Genomic DNA, 24,047 nt, shown 5'->3' with positions numbered 1-24,047 from the left:
TAGTTAATACTATACAACAATTGATGGGTCATAACGGGACACAGACAGCCCACAGTTATTGCTGTCAGCTTTCACTCGATTTTAAACACCCATGTAATTTTATATACTATTCACCACAATATACTCCGATGTTTTATGGCGTATATGTAATTTGATCTTTATTAGTTTGCAGTATAATTTTTATTTTACTAACTACTGTACCTTCAAACGCGCGGCCCGAAAATAAACAAAAATCTAAAATGGCTATCGGCACCATCGGCCAACTTAGTTGAAACCAGGAAGTTGCAAGAAGGTGAACCTGTGAATTCGGAAATTACTTTGACCGTATAAAGTTGAAAATCTACCGATGAAATCAGAAATTTTGTTTTAAAACCCTTTATAATATCTTACTAATATAGAAATATAGAACAATATCGTAATAGTGAAAACTAATGTTATCAAATCTATGTTTCGCGGTACATCTGAGATAGATCAGGTAGGTATCCAAGGCAGAGATTTGTCCCGAAGTTTTTCCATTGTGCTCGCCTATGTCAGAATTAACCATAATTTATATACAGTTTACATAGCAAAACATTGATAGTATAATGTATAGTAAAAATTCCTATTCTTTGGTACACAAATGTTTAAAAGGTGTGGCAAAAAAAAATTGTATCAGATGATAGTTATATATAACTTGAATTTTCCATTTTTGTGATTTCTACTGTATTACCCATCCTTTTTTTGGCACTTTCTTCTTTTTATGTATGTTTTAACCAAATGTTCTTATATCTGAAATTCATGCCTGTTACGGATCTTTCAATAATTCATTTTCAGGTATTTAAAGTTTATTTAAATGTAAAACTCTTGCAATTAATTTGATTTTAAAATATTTACATTTGGTCATTCTAGGAATACCCTTTCTTTGTATCATCACACAAACACATACCTGTTTGGTTGACAATCTGAGGTGTATCATTCTGAAGCAAATCAGCAAGTTTCCTTATTCCGTGTTTTGTTAAGGCACTACGCAATTTCTTAAGCTGATTTATTTCATTATCAAGGCTACTCCTCCAATATGTCAGCATGTTTTGTAGAGCCTTGTCCGGTTGATCTTCATTTTCAAAGAAAAACTCAACGTCAGACCATGTCAGGTTCAAATGATTCACAAAGGGTTTCCAGTTACGATTAATTTTTTCAGACACTTCTTTAATAACGATGTCATCCACATAACCTTTGTAAATAACAAAATATATTAATGATTGATAAATTACTCATTTCTCATCTTCAGTGAGTGGTGGTATTTGATCATTTCATGTTTTTAAATGTAAATATTTATATTAATTATGCACTAAACACAAATTTGTATAATTGTTACATACTAGATGGTACGCTCGCGTACCATCTAGGTCGTGCCCACAGATGGTTCTCGAATACATAATAATTTCAGCGTAAAAAAATTGGCAAATGTACATGCAGGACAATAATACATGTCGTTTACAGGAACGAATAAATAGACACGGTGATTTATGTACTCAACTAAAATTAGCACCCTGGGAATTACTTCCGAAAGAGAAACTTGTCAATTGTTTTGAAAGTAACTGAATTTGTGTTTTGTATGCAACATGAGGGTTGAGGGATGGGGAAGAGGATGGGTGCAAAGACGAACAATTTTTAAATATATTCTTTATCCATTTAGTAACGAAATATTAATTGTTTTCATGTTTTACAAATAATATACCACTAAACCATGGAGGTATTTATACCTCCATGACTAAACACAGTAAAACATTGCTATTTAATACTTTGTTGAAACTGTCACCGTACATTCGATTGAAATAGTACAGTACATGTAACGATACATCACTAATACGACGTTTATATTTTTTTGTACAGTAATTACATTATTAATTAATATAAACGTTTAGAAGGAACTGTCAGTAATAAAGTAAACACCTCTATTCGGGGAAAATCGTAAATTCGCTTTGATCGTCAATGAATAATTATCTAACTTAACTTAATTAGTAGGTCTAATGGTTTTCAATTGTTTCTTAGAGCCAATTCATAGTCATACTTAAGTTGGTTCCTAACCACCAAAGTTGTTCTGCGTTTAGGGCATGTGATCCTTTGTACTGTAGTAGGCCTGTCCTCTACTGGCTTTACAACGCTACTCATGCCAGTGAGGGGAGGGTGGTGGTGTGGGTGGTGGTTTAGCTGCAATAATAAAGATGATTGTACATAATAGACGGCGACTGGTATAAGGCTAGCTCATTATCCGTTAAAAAAAATACCTATATCCAACCTCTGCAGCACAGATTGGATAAAATGGATCGAATTTCTGTTATGACTGTACAGTACTTGTCTTTACGACGCCTGAGGGAATAGACACTTGTGGAACAGAGATTGGAATGTTCCATTTATCGCAGATAAAAACAGTTGTATAAAATGTATATTAAATCTATCAAAATAGTATTTTTTAAAGAAAATCGGCCTGTCTTCAACATTATGATGCTATACTCGAGCTGTTCAACCGGTTTTCAGCTATTAAAAACAATTATCGTAGGAGGAGATAGGAAAATGCGAAGCATACTCGTATTATTGTGTGCGGGTATTTTTCCATGGACATTCATTAGATAGTGTATACCACGATTGGAAAACACCCCTATTTGGGGCAAATGGTTGAACCTAAATTCGTTTTAATCGTCAATAACTCATTACCTAACTCAATTTAATTAGTAAACAGGGTTACATCAGATGGTTAAAATCAGTACCGAAAGTATGAACCAACTTTATATACCATCGAGTAAAAATTCTAGAAATAACCGAGATTTATCGAATTTTGCCCTTACGTAAATTTATATATAGATAACATAACAAACTACTTTACCCTTAGGTTTCTTTAGTTCTTTATGTTCAGACTGTGACAAATCTATATAAAATAAATTATTACATATAATAGTATAAATAACCAATTCCCATCAAAATGTTTGCAAAAAAATGATGAAATCCATACTATAGTATAACCCCAATCTAACGAATATGAAACTAAAATGAAAAGCATATTTACTTTGTGGTAGCAACTTTTCACCAAACAATCTACGGTAATGTTTCACTTCCATTGCATTGCTTCCACAAGGCAACACATCATTATCAAACATGCGAATAACATGCAAATGAGCATCTTTAACATTTGTACTACATGCACAAGGGATGTACACCTTTACTTCAACTCCTCGTGCACCACTCTGACTGAACACTTTTAACTCTTTTCCAAGGAACTTTAGTACCTAAAACAATTAAACAAATCTATAGTTATAGTCTTACAAATACTATACAAATACTAATACTATACAAATCTAATATTACTAATGCATAGAAAAAGCCGTTATACTTTATACAAGATTAACAAAAAAAAAATGTCTTGGATATAGTTTTAGTGCTCTCATTTTTCCACTTCATTTCTAAATTGTAACTAAGCTGTTTCTAACTTTCTGTTTAAACACACTGTAGTGTCTATTATATCTATTTTTTCACTACCATACCTTCTCACAGACTTCAGGTTCTGGGTCATCTTCTTTAGAGTTATCAGTTGGATTCTTTTTTTTAACAATTGTCGTCTGCAATATAGAAATAACATAGTTTATAGTACCAAAATAAGAGAATAAAAAAAACTTCTCTTTTGTTAATGAAATTTACCTGAAACAAACGGCGATGTTTGACAGTAGCTACATCCAGAATGACTTGGTGTTGCACATAAATATCTAATTCTACATGCTCATAAGATAGTTTAGGTTTAAAATCTTCCTTTTGGAATTCATTAATGAATTTAGTTGCAGCACGTTGAAACAGATCGTCTGGAAGATAGCCATCAAAGTCATGAAAAATTGAAACTGCATGCTCTCCGTCATATTCAGGTGGTGGTAAGCGATGTGGTTTCAAACGCGAGAGAACATAAAATATTCTTCCATCATTCTATAAAATAAAAGGAACATTTAGTATATCTTTAAGAACTATCTAACACTAACAAAATAATCTGTTTGTTTCAACTTTTATTGCCAAAAAAAAAAAAAAAAAAAACTCACTCTGCCTATCAATACATATTAAAATCCAACTTAGCCTTAATAGATACAGTAGCAAAAACGGTTTTTAATACCTTTGTACGCTTTTTTTCACACATTAAACCAAACTTTTTCATGAGAGAGACAAAGAAGTTAAACGTTTCACCATCTGCTGAAACACAGAAATCCTTCCACAGATGCCTCAATAACTGTTCCTCTAAAATACCAGTTTCCAAGTTCCTCCAAGCATCTTTTAAACCTGGCTCCTATTATAATTATTACAAATTTAATATATAATTTGTCATATTTAATTAATAGCCATGGTGTAAACATACATTCTTTTTATTCTCAAATCAAACTACACTGTATTATAAACCAAATTGCAGTAAATAAATGATACAAAAAAATGATACAAAAGTATTCCCAACCATTGCCCTGCACTATTTTAAAAAAAATATGAACGTCTAAATTCAATGTAGGTGTGGTACGACGATGATGTATTTAGCCTTATTAAAAGACCGGTACAGTATGCATTATATAAAACAAATATTGACGAAAGTTAATTATTAAGTCTAACCCTGTGTGATTTGGCTGTTAATACACCCTTATTAGGCTACAATTTGAATATTGTTTCTTAATCCAGTCCCTATTTGCCAAAAATGTCCCTAATAATAAAGTAACAGTTCAAATATCATTAAAAATGCAAATAATAATTTGCATTTCTTGTAACATAATAAATTTTCTAACCTGCAGCTCTGGATCAATAACAGTGATGATTCTTTTAAACATGTCAACTAAACGCATCAAATTTAAGACTACTATATCCTTTAGGGCCTCTTCATCTGGATAATAGAGAATCTCACCAATGTCATGTAAATATTCAAGTAAAACACTTCCATCCTGTTTTACATCAAAGCTGTTAACTAAATCAAAGATCTAATAAAAAAAAAGAAGATTGGATTAAACTTTATATACAGTATTACTTTTACTTCTACTTTTTTCCCTTAAAAAACTGATGAGATTATGTTTAACAAATGGTCTGAATCTATAAATCCTATGTCTATTTACTGAACATTCTGTGTGAACATTTGAAAACTGTTTTAGGCATGTTTAATTTTTTCTTGCAACTTTGTAACCTGAACTTAACTTACTTTATAGAATGTTACTTGTTTGGAAACATTATTTTACTTAGAATAATATATGATTTAAAACATTTTTGTGTGCCTAACCTGAGAAGTTGGTAGATAGATGTGTTCACTTTTCAACTTTTGGATTTCCTGCAGGACTCGTAGCCATTTTATTGGCAAAATGCGGATCATTTTTCTTGAAAAATCAAGTATTTTCTTTATGATGTCTGAAGCATTACTCATTGCAAATGGTAAACTGTTTTCAATGGTAAAGATAGTTGAACACACCATATCTCTATATGGTTTGCCTTCCAGGGCTTGCCATATTTTCTCCTTTAAGTGTTCAATCTGAAATGAAAGTTTATTTGATAGAGGTTTTAGTTTGATTGGTTTTTTAGTATAATTTTTAAATCAGCGCCTAGAAGTGAATATTGCTATTCCTGTTGTACTGTATATCATTATATATAACACAATAAATATATGACAGTATAATCTTATTTGATTATCTTCTATTTGATTGGTTGTTTCACATGCTTGTACCACATGCACAGAGGACAGATGCAAGTAATAGTACTTGAAAGATGGAAGCAGCATGTTTTGTGTTGATTGAAAAATTTACTTTCGGAGAGTTCAGAATATATATTCTTTATATATCACATCTTATAATTGTTCAAATACTGTACATGATTTTTAAATGTATATTAAGTTGTATATCAGTTGGACTAAGCTCTTACTTACATTTCCCTGAAAACCATTTAAATGTGTACCTATCAGTAATATAGGAGGAGTAGGCTGACCATCATTTGTCTTTGCATCAGGTCTACTGTTTGTGTACACAGACTGAATCCAATAAAGAATGATCTCCAGATTTGTCATTCGATGATCATACACCTCACCCTAAATGCAACATTTCATGTAAAATATCTTTAAAATATTTTTTTTCAATTCTTTTAAAGAGAATTGTGACAAATTTCTGCTTTGATTTTCTAAAACAAAATACAATAAACTAAAGAAACTAACTGTAAGTACATAAAAATTCAATATATAATCATACAATTAAAAAAATAAATACATATTTAAATTCTTACAGTTGTTGGATCCAAAACCTTTGCTGGGGCATCAAGATCATCACACAGGTTGAATACTACACAGACAACAGCAAAAGATACCATGAAGATCTGAGAGACATTGACAATTAAAATAATGAAAGTAATAGTTTAATATAATAAATAACACACATGTATATAAGAGTTCTGGCTATTCAATATCTTGTGATCTAAATTTTTCTATGTTTGTTTTATTTCTATTTTTTTAATATTAAAATTACCTTGGCTCAAGCCTTCTGTTGAACTCATGATTTAATTGTTTACAGTTCAAATACAGTAAGTAATTACAGGTATGTTCAAAACAAATGCATGTGATTCTTATTAAACCTTTTGTTTTCAAGATTCTTATAGCACATTTCCAATGGTATTATGTCACACGTGAATTATGATGTGCCATAAGACCATATTGTTTTAAGGCTGATAAATAGATAAACATAAATATATGTGTACATAAATGAAGAAATTAGACAATTTTTCATTGTAAAACTATAGGATACCCATTTATGCTGTCTTTGAGGAAAATAGTATTTTAAATATTGATAAATTGTGTGACTTGTGTAGATGTCACCAGTTGGTAAAACAAGAACATTAAGCTGTCTTCATCTTTATTCATTTTAGTCCACTATTGGCATCTAAACATTAACCCAATTTTCTGACATCCACAAATTGCTGTGTTTTTCATAGATATTATTATTTTGTTCTTAAACTAAAGTATTTTAGTGTTTGTATCTCCACTATTGTACTGGAAACATCACAAGGTAGAATTTATAAGCAAACAATAATTTACCCGCTGCATCACATGATAGATTGGCTGGCCTCCAAAGTCCCAGATGTTCATAACAAATTCTTTACTTGTCACCTTTGAGCCATCTTCCTTTTGAAACATTATCTCTCCTCTTTTTTTAAGTTTTTCCTCAAATGTTTTTTGGATGTTTTCAGGCATTTCTGTCTTTTTCTCTGATGAAATTAATACAATATGTTGATTATTAATTCTAATTCTAAAATGCATTTAATTTTGAGATTGAAGGTTGCCCGAAAAAGGTCATGGTCATTAAATGATACGGGGAGACAGTCTATCAGTAGGCTTGTTATAATGGCATTGGTCATCATGAATAAGTTGAAAAATGGGAAGATGGTCAGAAATATCTGTAATAAGAACACCGGAGGAAATATTAGAATGATTTTGGTTGGTATATAAGTGATCAATTAGAGAGGCAGTTGTTGTAGTTATTCTGGTAGGTTTCGATATAGTGGGATAAAAAGAATGTGAAAGAAGTAGATCAAGATAGTTTTCCACTGCTGTGATGATATTTAATTAGATCAATATTTATATCCCCCATAATGTGACACTTCTTATTTTTAGAATCAATTTTACTTAGAACACTGTCTAGTGATTCAGAAAAATGGTCAATACAACTTCCAGGTGGACGGTATATATTATACCGACAACAGTATACAAAATGTTATAGTTACTCTCTTCTACTGTGTTCATAGGACTGTACCATTAACTTTATAGTCTACATGAATTGTAGGATGCTAAATGCTTACCTTGTTTTGTACGTTTTGACGTGTCTTTATGCTTCCCTTTTTTTTCTCGCTTGGATCCCCGATTTGACTTTTCTGGTACGTCCACTTTATATTCCCTTTGGGGTTCACTCTCTAACACTGGTTTTATAGATGTTTCTCCTATGTCAGAATCAGAAGCTGCTTTTATTGATGCTTCTCTCAGTCTCTCACTCTCTATAATGTTCACCATTTCGTCTGCGATAGCATTCTCATAAAGGCCATAAGCTTCAATTATTAAAGAAAAAATAGTGTCTTAATGTTCCATACAGAAGTATGTTTTGTTGCATACAAAAGAAAAGCACTTCATGATACAGGGGCGGACTTGGGGTGGGAGGGGATTTGGGGCTCGATCATTGTTATCGTTATTTATTTTCAACTTTAACCATGTGAAAATTCAATGCAACTCAACGCAACTTGTCGTAACGTTATGTCGACAGGAAAACAGCCTTTATATTAAATATAGTCTATAAAACGCACTATATTCATATAACTATATGACAAGAATCGACCGGTCAAAACGACTCAGATGCTATCTCTGGGCATCTAGAAAAAAAAAGATGTATATTTACCCATATCGGCCCCCTCTTTATCAAAATCCTAAATCCGCCCCTGTGATAGCCTAGTAAAGTAGTGACAATGCCGTGATATTATACAGAAATTGCCTGCTTAGATATGTATTATAACATTGAGATCTTTTAAAGCAATTATTTCATAAATACAGTCCAGAGAGATATTTTTCTCAAGGAGGATCTAAAATGTTATAATACAACTGTTAAAAAGGCAATATCGGTTATATAGCCAAAATGTTTCTATAGCCTATGACTTTGGAAGATCGGCCTAGAGTGTTATAATGCAGTTAAAAATCAAAGTCTTGATTCAACAATATTCTTAGATAATTTTAAAGCAATTTTACATTGTCAAAAGGATGCAATGCAAGGATGTGACCAAACCAAACTGTTGCTTGCTTTGTGTACGTTGTTTTTTTTAGTCCAATTGGGAATCAATCTTTACAGGAGGTAAACTATACTAAAAAAGTATAAAAATTGCACACAAAAAAAGTCCACTTATGAGAGTCACTAATTGCAATGATTAGATAGGAAGAACAACAAGGCATTTGACTACAGCACACTTACAAGTATCTTGTGATTTTTCTTCCAACAACGTTTCATCAGCAGCATCTTGAGTGCACACAAGCTTTGTTGTTGCTATGGCATCAGTTATTTCTTGCTTAGCATTAAAACTATCCAAAACAAAATGTTTGCATGAAAAGTATTATAATTTAAACTACTGTATGCAATGCTTTCATTTTAAAATTTAATTAACAGTACAGTAGGAGAGAAACGATAACAATTATACATTAATTACAGCAACATATGAACTGTTTACCACCTTTGATTTGTGCTACAAGTTAACAGACCTCCAATTTCATCTTTCTATCACTTACGAATACGAATACGAATAGAACTTTATTGCAATCAAACGAAAGATTGAAGTTTAACAAAAGCGTTTCACTCAGAATAAAATGCAATATAAAAATATAAAAGACATTTAGAAAGGTAGAACATACAATCAAAATATAAAACAAAATTACAATAAACTATCACTTAATATAAAAACAATAAATATATATTCAAAATGTTAAAAACAGGTTTAACTGAAAACATCAGAATATTGATATAGGCCTGCATTATAAAAATGTAAAAGTTTTAAAAAAATTTTTACAAATTTAAAAAATGTTAAAAACTTCAAAAATTTTCAAAAATATTTATACACAATGGTACGGAAGGTCGCGGAAACATAACACTAAATGTTTACCATTTTTGGAATAGTCCGTGATTAATAATAAACGTTTTTGAACGGTTAGTTTTAACTCTAGGGATACAGAACTCACGGAGTCTTCTAAGATTATAAGCAGCAGAAGGAGCCTCCGGTAACAAATGATTCAATCTGTGACTGGGGTCTTTGATTTTAACGAAAAAATCCTTGCACAGTCGAACACGGCGGTCTTCTAAAGTAGAAAAACCAAGGAAGCTGCAGGCATCGGAATAAGTAGCATGCGGAAAAATACATTTAAAGGCCCTTCTCTGAATTTGTTCAAGTTTTGACTCTGTTGCTTCGTAATATTTGATCCCCAAACTGGGGCCGCATATTCTAATATTGGTCTAATGATACTAGTATAAAATTGGACAAGTGCGGGGGCATCCAGGCCTGCACCTGTTTGAGAAAGTACATTCTAGAATTACATTTACTAATCATTTTGTCAATATGAGGTTGCCATGACAAATTATGAGAAATAATTACACCAAGAAGTTTAAATTCTTCAACACGTTCCAGATTACAATTTCCTACATGAAGTGGCTCAAAAGCAGTCTTTGACCTTTTACAACTAATTCTCATCTCTTTCGTTTTCTTAATATTAAGGGACATATTATTATCCTTAGCCCACTGGACAGTTTCGTCAAGAGTGGTTTGGAGTACAGTTGCCCCATCTTTGCCGACGCGTTCATGGATGGAGGTGTCGTCCATGTATTTCATGCACGGCACCCCATCCAGAAGATCGTCGACAAAGATGATAAACAACATGGGCCCCAACCAGGATCCCTGGGGGATACCGCCCTTAACGACTGTCCAAGGGGACAATTCATCGCCTAGTTTAACACGTTGTTTTCTATCACATAGAAAAGCATAGATCCAAGAGATTAGATGGTCTTCGACCCCTAAATTATACAATTTATCAATTAATATATTATGATCAATTAAATCATAAGCCTTTTTGAAATCAAGCAATAATAATCTCATTTCATCTCCTTGATCAGTAGCAGTAAAGCATTCAGTTAACAAATTTATAAGAGCGTCAGTGGTAGACAACCAAATTGATTCAACTTGATTTTATCTTTAATTTGGACCCAAATCATTTCCCCTATGATCCCTTCAATAACTTTCATGGTGGTGGAAGTCAGCGAAATAGGACGCAAGTCATTCTCAAGAACCTTAGGTGGATTAACCTTTGGAATGGGGATTATATCGGCAGACTTCCAAAGCATGGGGAGAACCCCTTCCCTTAAACTGGAGTTAACTATTGCACTTATTGGCTTGGAAAGGACATTGGCAAAATCACGTAGTACCCACGGAGGGATTCCGTCCGGGCCTGGGGCTTTATTACATTTCACAAGTTTAAGCTTAGACTCAATTGTCTCTGGCGTGATAATAAAAATGGGGTGGAACTACAGTGTTACTAGCATTGGTTTTTGGTTCAAGGGGTTTGAACTCAGAAGTAAGGGACTGGAAAAAACCACTAACTTAAGCTCGTATACGTTACCGTTACATAAGTCATTAGCCATAGTTTTAAAGTACTTAGTGTCTTGCCCAGATTAAGAAATTGTTTAATACCCCTCCACCAAGATTTAGAATCGGACGAGAATAACTGGGCAATACTATTACGATAAAAATCACCTCTCAAAGATTTAGCCATTCGATTAGATAAATTTCTAAGTTTCTTATATTCGGCAGACATGGGGTCAATTGCAAAAGCTGCTTGCCGTCTAGAAACGATACCTTTAAATGCATTATTTACCCATGGCTTATCTTTAAGAAGTCTTTTAATCGTTACTTGGGGGAAGTGTAAATTTAAGAGTTCAGAAATGTTCACTTAATTATCAGCATCCTGAAATACTTAAAATTTAAGCTTACAGTATGTCTTTGTAAATAAATATAATCTGAGAGATGCTTACTCTTTCCGTAACAGAGAATTGATAGTAGAAGTTTTTCCAACTCTTTCAAGACCTACAAAAATAGTTCTGCCTTGCTTAACTTCAGTTTCCCCTTCCTTCAGAGCTTCATTAAATGCTTTTAATGCTTCTGGTCCTCGTGAAAGTATTTCTGATGGAGTGAATTCTTTGAAACCTAAATAGAAACAATTAGCACACATTTAGCAATACAGTATAATTACATATTTACTATAATGTTTTCATTGATGTCGACTGATACACAACATCAAACTTAAGATTGACACATTGCCAACAAATTTAAAATAAGAATGTTATTGACAAAAAAATGCATGAAAACTGTCTATGTATGTCAATGTTTACAAACTTTTAAATTTTATAACCAATAAAATCCCAAAGGGCAGCGGTTGACCTATAATAATATGAGGGACTTTACACATCAGGACAGGAAGCGCTGGATGACGGCAATTCACACTTCACTTCACCATACAAAATGAAGAGTCCTTTTCAGCAAGTAAAAGACTATCTTTATATTTGTCACTTAGATTATCGATAAATTCACTAGTAGTAGCATTCAGACTTTTGCTAGAATTTTCATCACATTTACTCAACAGACCGACCGACCGACCGACATAGTGAACTATAGAGTCGCGTCCACGCGACTAAAAATAAGATCAAATAACCATTGCTTTGCAGGTAAATTAGGTGCGACGCAAAATTTTTGTCTGATCTTGGAGGTAAAGTCATTGATTTAGTACCTTTTATTCGAGCAAGTTCATACAACTACTACAGCAGAAACGTAACTTTGGAAAGTAATCTAGATTTGTCTTATCTGCTAATAGTTAATGTAGTTTTCTTTATAACTATCAAGTGCAGTGGTGTCTATGTTGTTTTTTCAAACATGGTTTTCTGCCAATAGAGAAGAATTATGGCTATACGGGCAAAAACAAACAATTGTGTTGATTGCATGTTGTAAGCCTATATATATTTAAAGTAAATTGATAAAAAATGTGTTGCTTATTTAAATTAATTTATGTACATATTCTTGTATCTGCATATTTGTGTGACCATGAAGGCAGGATAGAAAACAGCTCCTCTACTGTATATGATAATTAGGCGAATAATCTTCCACGGTTTCAGATGATTTGAGGAAAACTAATTGATTTTAATTTTATTAAAAACTTCTGAAGACTGTATAATAATATCAAATGCAAATATTCTGTTTGCTGCACTTCATCTGACGTTCAAATAGAAAGGCATGCCAATTAACATTGGCATTCTGGACAGAGATGGCTTTATATTGTGTGGTACCCGGTTTGACAAAAATAACACAATGATTTTGAACGCTACGCAAATGATACCATGACCCGTAGCATTTTCTTTTTACGAAAACAGAAAATAAAATAGATTCAGAATTTTAAAAGCTATCCAACGAAACAAAACAAAGATGTGATTTGACAACAGTTTATTTCATCTTTGTTCACAGACTAAAGTTATTTTTATTTTAAATAACTTGGAAACTTGACATTTTATGGCGTAGTCCTAAGTTAAGTGTAATCCAGTATCATACTTATTCAGTATTAGGACAATATATACTGTAATATAAAACATATAAATGGACAATTATGACAAAGTAGAAAGAAAATCAAACAAACATTAATAAAACTGTATTCAGAATAAAAAAGATGTGACCAAACAACTTCCTATCAAATGACTTCTGTGTGCTGCATTTTAATGTGATTTTGGGAAAGCAGTTAGACTTGGGCATAATAATAGCATGTGTATATGTATGTAATATTATATAATAAGAATACCAAACAGTGTACAGTACTTGGTGAAATTGCATGTTGACCTTTTGACCTATATTGGTCACGTGATTTGTTTTATTGCAAAATAACTATGTAACTATTCGTTTATTGATATGGGTGTAATGGAATAAAATGATCAGTATTACATTCCCTTTCCAATGATATCTTGGATGACCAAGTTTAGTATGGAACGTCGGCCATTTTGAAATACAATGGTCGAAAAAAAAGGGCACCTAACTTTTTTGGATTCAGCATCTCAATAATAACAAAATTAGCTAAATCTATTTTGGGACAAATATCGAGCTGGAAGACATAATAATCCCTACTACAATTAGTATTAACAGATTTTGCCAAAAAAGGAAGACAATTAATTCAGCAACGAGACAACGTCAGGCTAGGCCTATGCGTACGATGTTCGTATGCTACCGCTCTTTACCAGCTAGACCTACAAAACTAAGCCCAACTAAGCTAGGCCTAGAAACGTCTACGAGAGAGCTTTCGATAGACTGGGTTTTTTTTAAGTGCCCATACTTAGGCCTACAAAGGGAAAATTGAATTAAAAATGTTTATTTTAACAATCTAACATTGCCTTGCCTTATGTAGAGATCAAATAATGTATAAATTAATAATTAAATAAACCAAGTTTACGTTTTTGCATTATTTACAAAAGTTGAAATGATCTTTTTACATCAGGCTACATTATATTTCGCAACTGTTTTGTGATTTTTCTTTTCCATTTTTTTACAATCGCGATTTTCTCGAAATGGAAATTTGCGGATTTCGTCGGTTCGTGTGCCGAGCGACGATATATACTGTACGCTATATTTTAAATGATGTCCATTGATGTTAACTGCTACACATGATAAAATTAAATCAAACTCAAAATTGGCTCAATGCCAACCAATTTACAAACACAATGTTGGCTATTTTAAGAGTCTAGAAAAAGTTTTCTAGTTCCATTTTTCAACTAGAAAACTAGTTATGAATGGGAAATGGTTAAAGGCATAAAATAGTTCAATTTTGTTTGATATTATTGCATTATTATATTGTATGAAAAAGTGCTGTTGTACAATGGAAGCACTGGAGATTGGTTTCGGGGTAGTAGGGGTTAGACAAGGATGCTTACTTTCACCAACTCTTTTCATTATTATTATTACAAGTATTATGAGTGACGCACATGAGGGAACAGTTAGTATTGGTGGTAGAACAATTACAATAAACTTCATCTGTAAAAAAGTGTTTACAATTTACTATACTGAACAGTAAAGAGTCATTAGTATTAATTTCTAAACTATCCTTTATTCTTTTAGCCAGTGAATGCACAAATTTACAAAATAGGTCTACAAAAATGGAGAATAGCTCAATTTTTTATGTAAATTTGTTTATAAAATGATATGATGAAAAACATACCTTCTGGATTTCTTACAAACTGCCTTGAAGGTCCGGGTTCATCTGCAAAAAAGTGTTTACAGTTTACTATACTAAACAGTAAGAGTCAGCATTCAGTTTTTTTTTACAGTACACATGTCACCAGTACTGTTAATGTGTTTTTTTTAAATATTATATTTCATATTACAATTGTTTTGTTCAATGTAGCTTGGTTGTTCTAAATGGTGATTTGGGCTGGGAATTTTTGATGTGATTTGGCAAGAGGGCCATAATGATCAGCAGAATACTTCTTTGCTTATTCCAAAATTAGATATATACAGTATAGGTCAATGCCATTTAAGCCAAATGCCTTTGGGAGTACAGTATCGTAACTTTGCATTGATAAAATAGATGATAATACCAAATTACCTTCTCGATATTTAACTGTCTGTCTTGATGTTCCAGGATTATCTGTAAAAAGTTTTATATACTGTAAATGGTATTTCTAAACTTTCCTTCACAAAAGAATACAAAAAATTGATTTTCACCACTGGCTATTTCATCTTTTAGTCTCTTTCACCCTACTGCTAACCTACAAGATATTTTACTATGCACATAATACTAATCATTGGTAAAAATTAGCCTACTTCTTCTCTTTATACTTGCTTCAGTTATTAAAAATGTTTCCATCCCGACTAAATAATAATGAAATCAATCAATAACAAATACTAAACTAGACAGCCACTCCGAGAGTTCATATGTACCTCCACCTACTGTAAAATTCTCCTACTGTACATGAGATTTCTCCATGAAAATATATGTATATATATTTGTGTGTGTCTTAATACTGTGTGTGATTTAGACTAATTTCACAACAAGCATGTGTATGCGAGTGTGGTGTAATGGTTAACCAGCCTTTCAACAAACAATAGTTTCATTTGAACAACAATAGAACAGCAATGCCAAAAAACAAACGGGTGAATTTGAAAAGAAATAGGTTTTTTAAAAGTACTCGTATCAAAAAATCAAATTATGTTTTAAAATTACAAATCACAAATTATAACTCTTAATTGCCTCTTGTACAAAAATGAAGTTTTTTGGACAAGTAGTTCTCAAGAAAATGCAATTTCAGTCTACTTCTTACTTTAAGACTGCTTCGCCAGGTTTTGAAAATTCTGTCCTATCTTTTAACACTAGCAGAAAATTGAAAATTATACTAAAAAGTGGTCCAGACTTGGGACCGTGGTCCGGATTGCCTCCTTGACCACATATCTATCTTTATTTTCATTTTGGTAAATATCTTGTAATTACTTTTTGAATAATCCTGCTAACAAACAAACAGACAGATGAAAGTACTTGGCAAAATATATCCACTGATAGGGAGCATGATGAATGATACATTTTTTTTGCTGTAGGTATTAGCTTTACATGGTTCAAATCCTGCTGGGGTTTATAACTTGTTTAAATAATTTTTAATACAAACAAACTCAATCATTGCAATAATGACCTTTCTAAAATCAAGATTGACCAGGAGTTGAGGAGTGTCTTGAAGCTGTGCCGATTTGCGGCGCCTCTGCCTTAACCCATAGTAAGTTTAAAGGCCAGGTGCAGGCAAAAAATTTTTATTGATCATACATTTCAATAATTATCGGTCTATAGTTTCCCCTATGTTTCATAATGTTTGGGATTTTATTTGTGTTACACAAGCTTGTTGAAAATAAGCACTTTCTTATCAGTGGGGGATAGTTCAAATTACACAGTAAAATCTCTATTCTTTTGTACACAAATTTTGTGAATAGAGAGGCATTTTAAAAAGCTATGAAAAATAAACGGTGTGGTAAAAAATGTTATCAGATGACTAAATATAGGTAATATAACTTGAATATTACATTTCTGGTATTTTTATTCAACTTCAGATTTTTATTTTCATGCTATAGCAAAAATTATCCACCGTATATCCACCATCTTTTTTCACCTTCTAGGGAGTCACCAGACATGTTATTACATTAGGTTAACTACCTAACTACTGAAAAAAAAGTCTTCCTGGTTTTTATGGAAGAATTTTGCCAAATTTTGTATTTGACCATATTAAGGGAAATTCATGTTTTTTCATCTTGATTTCTGTTACAAATATTTGATTTATGTACAATTAACCAAATATTATATTTAAAATTCATGCCTGTACCTGAGCTTTAACCGCGTGACCAGTCAACTAATATTTTGGTCCATGTCAAAGAATATGTCCATATTAAAAGAAGACTGAATTCGTGCTATTAAAAATATCGTACGGAAGATAAGCTTTTGTGACATGACCAATATATCAATTTCCCTGAAAGTCAATAGGCATGTTCTGTAAGTATATACCTATACAGAATGAAATGAAGGACACACGCTGGTACTAAAAAACTAATTATCAACTAGCAATAGATTAATTTATTCTTCTTCTTTATTGTATCAAACAATTAATCAATACAAGAGGTAGCCAAGATATAGCCGAAGCTAATCAAGCTTGGTACCTTTTAAAACATCTTAACTAACTAAAGCTACGAAATTAACAAATAAATAACAGAACTTAAAAGAAAATAAAAATTTGATAACGTCAAAAACAAATAATAAATAAATAACATAACATAACATAAGATGCTGTATGTACTGTACTGTAATAAACAAAACCATATCAGTTCAATAGATAATATCTGATGGATTAACAATATATAAAACATTGTAAATTATAGATTATTCTTTTATATACTTAAATAAAAGTAATTCTTTAAGTTGTTTAGAGAAAGCAAATCTATAAGATGTAATTGTTCGTAATTCTAAAGGTAAATCATTCCAAATAACAGCACCAGAAAAAGAGATTCTAAATCGTCCACAATTAATACGACAAGGGGGAATGGCTAAATTAAAATAATGATTAATTCTTGTATTATATGCATGATCGGTAGTTTCAAAATAATCAGAAAAACTGTGAGGTAATCTATTATTAAATAGATCAGAAACGAATTTAGAAACACATAGGGTATAAATTTGAATAACAATAGAACAGCAACGCGAAAAACAAACGGGTTAATTTGAAAAGAAATATGTTTTTTAAAACTACTTGTATCAAAAAACCTGTACATTAAATCAAATTTTGTTTTGAAAATTACAAATCACAATTTAACTCTTGCCACTTTACAAAAATGATGTTTTTTGGACAGTACACTTTGTTACTTTAAGACATTAGATACTGATAAGAAATTGTACTGAACAAGAATATATAAAATACAGGGTGTTCTAAATGCCACTGCAAACACCCAATATCATCAAATATACATACATACTGTACTATAACAGAGACATGGTATTTCCAAACAAGAAAATGGTAACATGGATTATAAACATACCTTCTGGACTTTTTGAACTGATTTCTTTTGGTCTAGCTTCACCTGTAAGAATTAGTAAGCAGAAAGTAAATTTTAGTAAATAGCATAAATATAAAAATCTGTGATATCTTTAATTAACCTATAATTGTTACAGTGATGTTCTACTTTTTTCTTCTTCGATTTTTGTCTGATTGCTTTAACAAATTCTAGTAATTACATTTTTTTGGTTGCATGTCTACGGCTGTACGTAGTAAAATGGTTGCGTGCTAATTCAACTGTTTTAATCACTCAACAAAATCATGTATTTACGGTTATTATTATCATGCCATTAATCTATATATAAATTATGGTTAATTCTGACATAGGCGAGCACAATGGAAAAACTTCGGGACAAATCTCCGCCTTATTTATCTTAGATGTACCGCGAAACGTAGATTTGATAACATTAGTTTCCACTATTACGATATTGTTCCATATTTCTATCTTAGGAAGATATTATAAAGAGTTTCATCGGTAGATTTTTAACTCTACGCGCGGTAGAAGAAATTCCCGGGTTCACGGTAAGGTGACGTGTCAATCACCTTGCAACTTCCTGCATGGTTGGTTTCAACTAAGTTGGCCATTGGTGGCGATAGCGGACCCCGCGTGTGAAGGTATAGTAGTACATAAAGATCTAATTAAATATATTCATAAAACATAGGAGTATATTGTGGGGAATAAGTATATAAAATTACATCGAGAGAACTGATGATAAGAGCTTTTGTTTGAAATCGAATGAAACCCCGATAGCCAAGTTTTTGAGTAAGCTGCCAGGACTTAATGTATACTGTGCGCTATCTGTGTCCCGTTAGGACCCTGGGATACTTCTGCCCATGTTGCAAGCTGTCTAAAACGTCTTCCCTATGAGGCCAAAACGACTCACTGTATCGCAGAATAATGTATTAATTATACCAATTAGGATGGTATTTATTTGAATAAACGCTCGGGACACCTCCTCAATAAAACATCAATTAATAATTACCCCACCCCACAACTACCATCTAATAAACGCCCATACACATTTATACACACAATATTGTATTATATTTATAACACAATTATACTATTTTAAGTAGATTTCATCGGACTGTTATCTACAATTTACCAAGCATTTGTTATTCTTTTTTACCAATTTTCATATCTATCTATCGATTTTATTTGTAAATGTACCATATTATTAAAACTAAAAAATTGAATGTATCCCTCAAATAAGCACCTCCCTCAAATTAACTCCGCCTCCCCACATCCACACTATAAGGGCCCTACCAAACAATAAACACTAATAATAATTAAAATATAATAATAATAATAATCATCTAAGACACTGTGAAAGAGGTTAGTGAGTATGTTTAGTTTTACGAATATCAAGCATTTCAATAATGGTAACCGACCGAAAACGTCCAGGCCAGAATGTCCTAAAACCTTTTTACCCGAGTCATTATCATTCCGAGAACCATCGTCTACACTTCTAGTAGGTAATAAAATAAACAAATTTGTGATTTTAATTGAATTCTTGCATACTTTTGGCTGAATTTTATAGCTGGTGAACTGTGTCTATTATTAATCAACAGATTAGGTAGAATATTGTTATCAGTAGACATGTATACCTCTATTAATGATATCTTAAGTACTCTTGGATGGAGTAGACTTACAGAAAAATGGAATGAAAATATTCTTATAATGCTATTTAAATGTTTAAAAGAAATAGCTCCAAGATACTTAACAATATTATTTCAATTTACTGTAGATAACCATAATAAATGCACTCGCTCCCAAAGTAATAATGATTTATCTATTCCGTTATGGAATAACTCTCAGGGTAAAAGAACTTCTGTTTATAGATCAACTAAATTATGGAATTCTCTACCAAATAACATAAAATCAGAACTCCATAATATGTCTTTGGCAACTTTTAAATCTTCACTATAGAAATCATATATGTATTAACCTTTTTGCCTTCACAATTGTAAATAGTTTTATATCTGTTTTCTTTCTTTTTGTTTTTCTTTTATATTTTATTTTTGTTGTAAATATGTTTACTGAACCACTTTGGAAATCAGTACATCTGTATTGAAAGTGTATTTCAGTTTAAAGAAAGAACAAATAAATAAATAAATAAAACAACAAAATTACATTAACACAAGCTGGCCTTGAAAATGTCCACATCAATAAAAAAAAAATATTATGATGGACTGGAAAAATTAATAGATAATAGACTAGGCTTACAGTAGTTACATTTGGTTAATTGCATTTCCTTGGCTTACATTTACGAAAGCCCATTAATGCCATTTTAAGTATTATTAATTAATAATTTGTTTAAACGGATTACTAATCTGTTTGAACGAATTAGTAATTCGTTTGAACGAATTAGTAATCCGTTTAAACAAATTTTTAATTTGTTTAAACGGATTACTAATTCGTTCAAACGAATTAGTAATTCGTTTGAACAAATTAGTAATCCGTTTAAACAAATTACTAATCCGTTTGAACGGATTCCTAATTCGTTTGAACAGATTATTAATCTATTTAAACAAATTAGTAATTCGTTTGAACGGATTAGTAATCTGTTAAAACGAATTAGGAATCCGTTCAAACGGATTAGTAATTTGTTTAAACGGATTACTAATTTGTTCAAACGAATTACTAATTCGTTCTAACGAATTAGTAATCCGTTTAAACAAATTATTAATTTGTTTAAACAAATTAATAATTAAATTAATAATTTGTTTAAACGGATTACTAATTTGTTCAAACGAATTACTAATTCGTTCAAACGAATTACTAATTTGATTAAACGGATTATTAATTTGTTTTAATTCGTTTAAACGGATTACTAATTCGTTTGAACGAATTAGTAATTCGTTTGAACGGATTAATAATCCGTTTAAACAAATTAGTAATTCGTTTGAACGAATTAGTAATCTGTTTAAACAAATTAGTAATCCGTTTGAACGGATTAGTAATCTGTTTGAACAAATTAGTAATCCGTTTAAACAAATTAGTAATTCGTTTGAACGGATTAGTAATCGTATACTTTAAATGGCACTTGTTGTATATGTTGCAATTCGTTTGAACGGATTACTAATTCGTTTGAACAGATTATTAATCCGTTCAAACGAATTACTAATTACATATACTTAAAATGGCATTAATGGGCTTTCGTATACATTCATTGGTAACTTACAACAAATGTCACACTTAAGAAGAACATTTTCTCTTTGTGATAGTAATACTATTGCTCTTAGAACATCCTTTGATGGATCACGTCTTGTAAACAAGAATATCTTCCATGGAATATCATTCCATAGATCTTCACAACTGAAAGTCTGAAAAATAAAATATGAATATTAAAACTTGCATATAAATATCTTTCTATTCAGTATTTAGATGATATTATCAACTTCCATACTTTGCAAATTGATGCAAACAAATTACAACAAATCTTAAAAGAATGTTTTTTTAGTTTATTTATGGTTTTGTTATTATTTATTGTAATTTATATCTACAAACCTGTGTTTGGGATGACTTAGGTATATGCCATCCATTGTTGGTTTTTACTTGGACTACCAAATCTTCACGCAACACGTTTATTTTTGTAGGCATTTCTAACATTTCTTCACCAAATTCTTTTTCCTCATTCATTACTGCCTGGAAATTAAGTCAAAATAATAGTCCAGTCTAAACCAAAAAAATCAGATTATTTAATTCACTGTACTACTTTATGGCTGCGAAACAAGAAGAAATTGGATTATCTTTCAATTCAAATGCTTGAGAGGAATCTTAAAAATCAGATGGCCATATGTTATGTCTAACGCAGAAATAATGATGCCAGAAGGGAAACGTCGAGTGGGTCGACCCAAAACAACCTGGAGGCGCACAGTGGAGAAGGAAAGAGATAGATTAGGCTGAAGATCATGGAATGAAGCTAGAGTTAAAGCTAGAAACAAAACTGATTGGAGAGAGCATCTTGTAGCCTTATGGGACATTTGGCCCAAAAAGGATAGGTAAGATAAAGTGCAGGCATTCAATCTAATAATTTGCTATAGCACACACACACACACACAATTATATTGAAAGTGTTTATTAATAAATATTAGGTGCTTTTGTGGGACATGTTTTTCCTATTGTAGTAAAGATATATAATTACCTTCTGGTTCCCTGGAGGCCAAGCTCTTACTCGAAGTTTATAGTAATCTTGAAGCATCTTTCCAAACACACCAAATGATAATTTTTTTTTACCACCATTGCCAAAACCTAACAATTTCATCCATGTGAAATGAATTAAATTTATCACACATCGACCATTGTGTAAGTAAAAATGTATGTCCTTGTCATCACTTCCTAGCTTAATTCTTCTCCATTTATCTTGAAAGTTTTCTTTAACAAGTACCGTGAATTCCAAACTCTCTTCATTTACAGCATTGTATGGGAATGACAGGGTACAATGCTTTTTGAAGACTGTACCTGGTGGTCCACATCTTATGGTAGGTGAAACTATTGTTTCAAATTTGTTTAATGCAGGATCTTTTGTTTTGTCCCAAATATTTTCTAGAGAAATGTCAACTTTCTTTCCCTCTTCAATTGCTCCTGGATTTATGACCAATTGTATATCTTCATCCTTAAGGTAAAGAGTACCACCTGTACAGTCCATAACCTCTGTAATTTTACCTGCTGTATTAAACAGAAACCTGTGTTGTCAGTTTAAAATAGTTAGTAGAATTCGATCCAACTCAGCCCTAAACCATCTCGGCCAAAGTCAAGTCGGCCCCTAGTCAAGTCGGCCCCAAGTCAAGTCGGCCTCACGTAAAATCGGCCCCACGTCAACTCGGCCAAAAACTAATCGGTCAACTCGGCCCCAATAAAGTATGGAACGCAAAAAGCGAAAACGAATTGATAAAATAAAATAATTTTAAATATATATTTTTTATAAACATTTTTATTTTACTGTAATCTAGTGATATCTATCTATATCTAAGAATATTTTGATTCATTCTAGGAAAATCCTGGTATCAAAATAGGCTATATAGGCCTACATAAACAAAAATTATTTCTTACAAAAAACGCTGCTCGACATTTTAAAATTAATCATTGTTCTTTCTTCAGATATATTTATGATTAATTATTAAAAAGATGTCCTTTAATCTAAAAAATACATACAAATCAAAGATAGTTCTTTAATTATGAATCACATGCCCATTTAAAAATGGTCAATTTTGAACTTTAATGTACTGTGTGTGTGTTTGACCTCAAGGCATGCAACTGAAAACCCTCTAGAGACAACGTGACTTCAAGCAATGAGTGATATTCTTTGCTTCAAGTGAGAAAATTCTTTCCAGTCTGTTGATTCGCGTCAACCAATGAAAGGGCGAGAATCCAAAATTGTTCAACCGTGAGCCCTCATAGACCCTCTTTTCCCAGATGTTTTTTGGGTCCAGCAGCTGGGATCTATAAATTATAGTCGAGTTTACAATTTAGCAAAAACGTCAGCCTCTAGTACTATAACTGCTGCTTGCTTTCAGCTTCTAAATGAGTCATCCTCTTGGGACGTAGCAGGCTAAAGCAGCAGCGTGAAAACACATACTGAGACTAAACAATAACACCACAACTAATAATATTTAAATAAATACTACATATCAATTAAACGAAAAACAACCGAGTGTGTTATAATTTATATTGAATTTTCCATTTTATTTTGTCTTGGCCTATGTGTAGACCTAACCTTAGTAATCCTGCCATTTAAAATATTAACTAGGTATATTAGCACTTTTTGCGTTCCATACTTTAATTGTGCCAAATTGACCGATTAGTATTTAGCCGAGTTGACTTGAGGCCGAGATGATGTGAGGCCGAGTTGACTTGAGGCCGAGTTGACTTGAGGCCGACTTGACTTGGGGCCGAGTTGACGT

At 31.9% G+C, this 24,047-nt stretch overlaps 2 protein-coding genes across 2 annotated transcripts in view; both read right to left on the bottom strand.

The window, feature by feature from the left end:
• Nucleotides 1-24,047, bottom strand: part of LOC144847623 (uncharacterized) — a 61,884-nt gene that overhangs the window by 310 nt on the left and 37,527 nt on the right. Inside the window, exons 10-16 of the mRNA XM_078704077.1 lie at nucleotides 4,782-4,970; nucleotides 4,130-4,300; nucleotides 3,673-3,948; nucleotides 3,519-3,593; nucleotides 3,044-3,263; nucleotides 2,864-2,905; nucleotides 926-1,210 (exon numbers count right to left, since the gene is read on the bottom strand). Of these exons, the coding sequence (XP_078560203.1) occupies nucleotides 926-1,210; nucleotides 2,864-2,905; nucleotides 3,044-3,263; nucleotides 3,519-3,593; nucleotides 3,673-3,948; nucleotides 4,130-4,300; nucleotides 4,782-4,970 (1,258 nt within the window). The remainder of the gene's footprint in view (nucleotides 1-925; nucleotides 1,211-2,863; nucleotides 2,906-3,043; nucleotides 3,264-3,518; nucleotides 3,594-3,672; nucleotides 3,949-4,129; nucleotides 4,301-4,781; nucleotides 4,971-24,047) is intronic.
• On the bottom strand, nucleotides 5,099-22,792 carry LOC144848203 (uncharacterized). The gene is made up of 13 exons (XM_078704914.1): nucleotides 22,289-22,792; nucleotides 21,652-21,789; nucleotides 21,326-21,467; nucleotides 18,124-18,165; nucleotides 14,777-14,818; nucleotides 11,565-11,736; nucleotides 8,967-9,073; nucleotides 7,816-8,058; nucleotides 7,055-7,224; nucleotides 6,250-6,339; nucleotides 5,900-6,058; nucleotides 5,264-5,509; nucleotides 5,099-5,110 (listed from the first exon to the last, which is right to left on the bottom strand). The coding sequence occupies exons 1-13, from the start codon at nucleotides 22,790-22,792 to the stop codon at nucleotides 5,099-5,101; spliced, it is 2,067 nt and encodes a 688-aa protein (XP_078561040.1).

The sequence above is a fragment of the Antedon bifida genome, chromosome 7 (genome assembly GCF_963402885.1).
Source record: "Antedon bifida chromosome 7, ecAntBifi1.1, whole genome shotgun sequence".
NCBI classification, from domain to species: Eukaryota; Metazoa; Echinodermata; class Crinoidea; order Comatulida; family Antedonidae; genus Antedon; species Antedon bifida.
This window is presented reverse-complemented; position numbering and strand designations above follow the sequence as displayed.

Bases quoted from the DNA above. Each gene is read 5' to 3' on its own strand.
- LOC144848203 (XM_078704914.1), bottom strand. From the start codon at position 22,792: ATGGACTGTACAGGTGGTACTCTTTACCTTAAGGATGAAGATATACAA. The intron at 8,059-8,966 runs GTAAGTGTGCTG...TAATAATTGAAG, and splicing joins AGAAAAATCACAAGATACTT to CTTATGGCCTTTATGAGAAT. The intron at 6,340-7,054 runs GTAAATTATTGT...AATGTCTCTCAG, and splicing joins TCTATCATGTGATGCAGCGG to ATCTTCATGGTATCTTTTGC.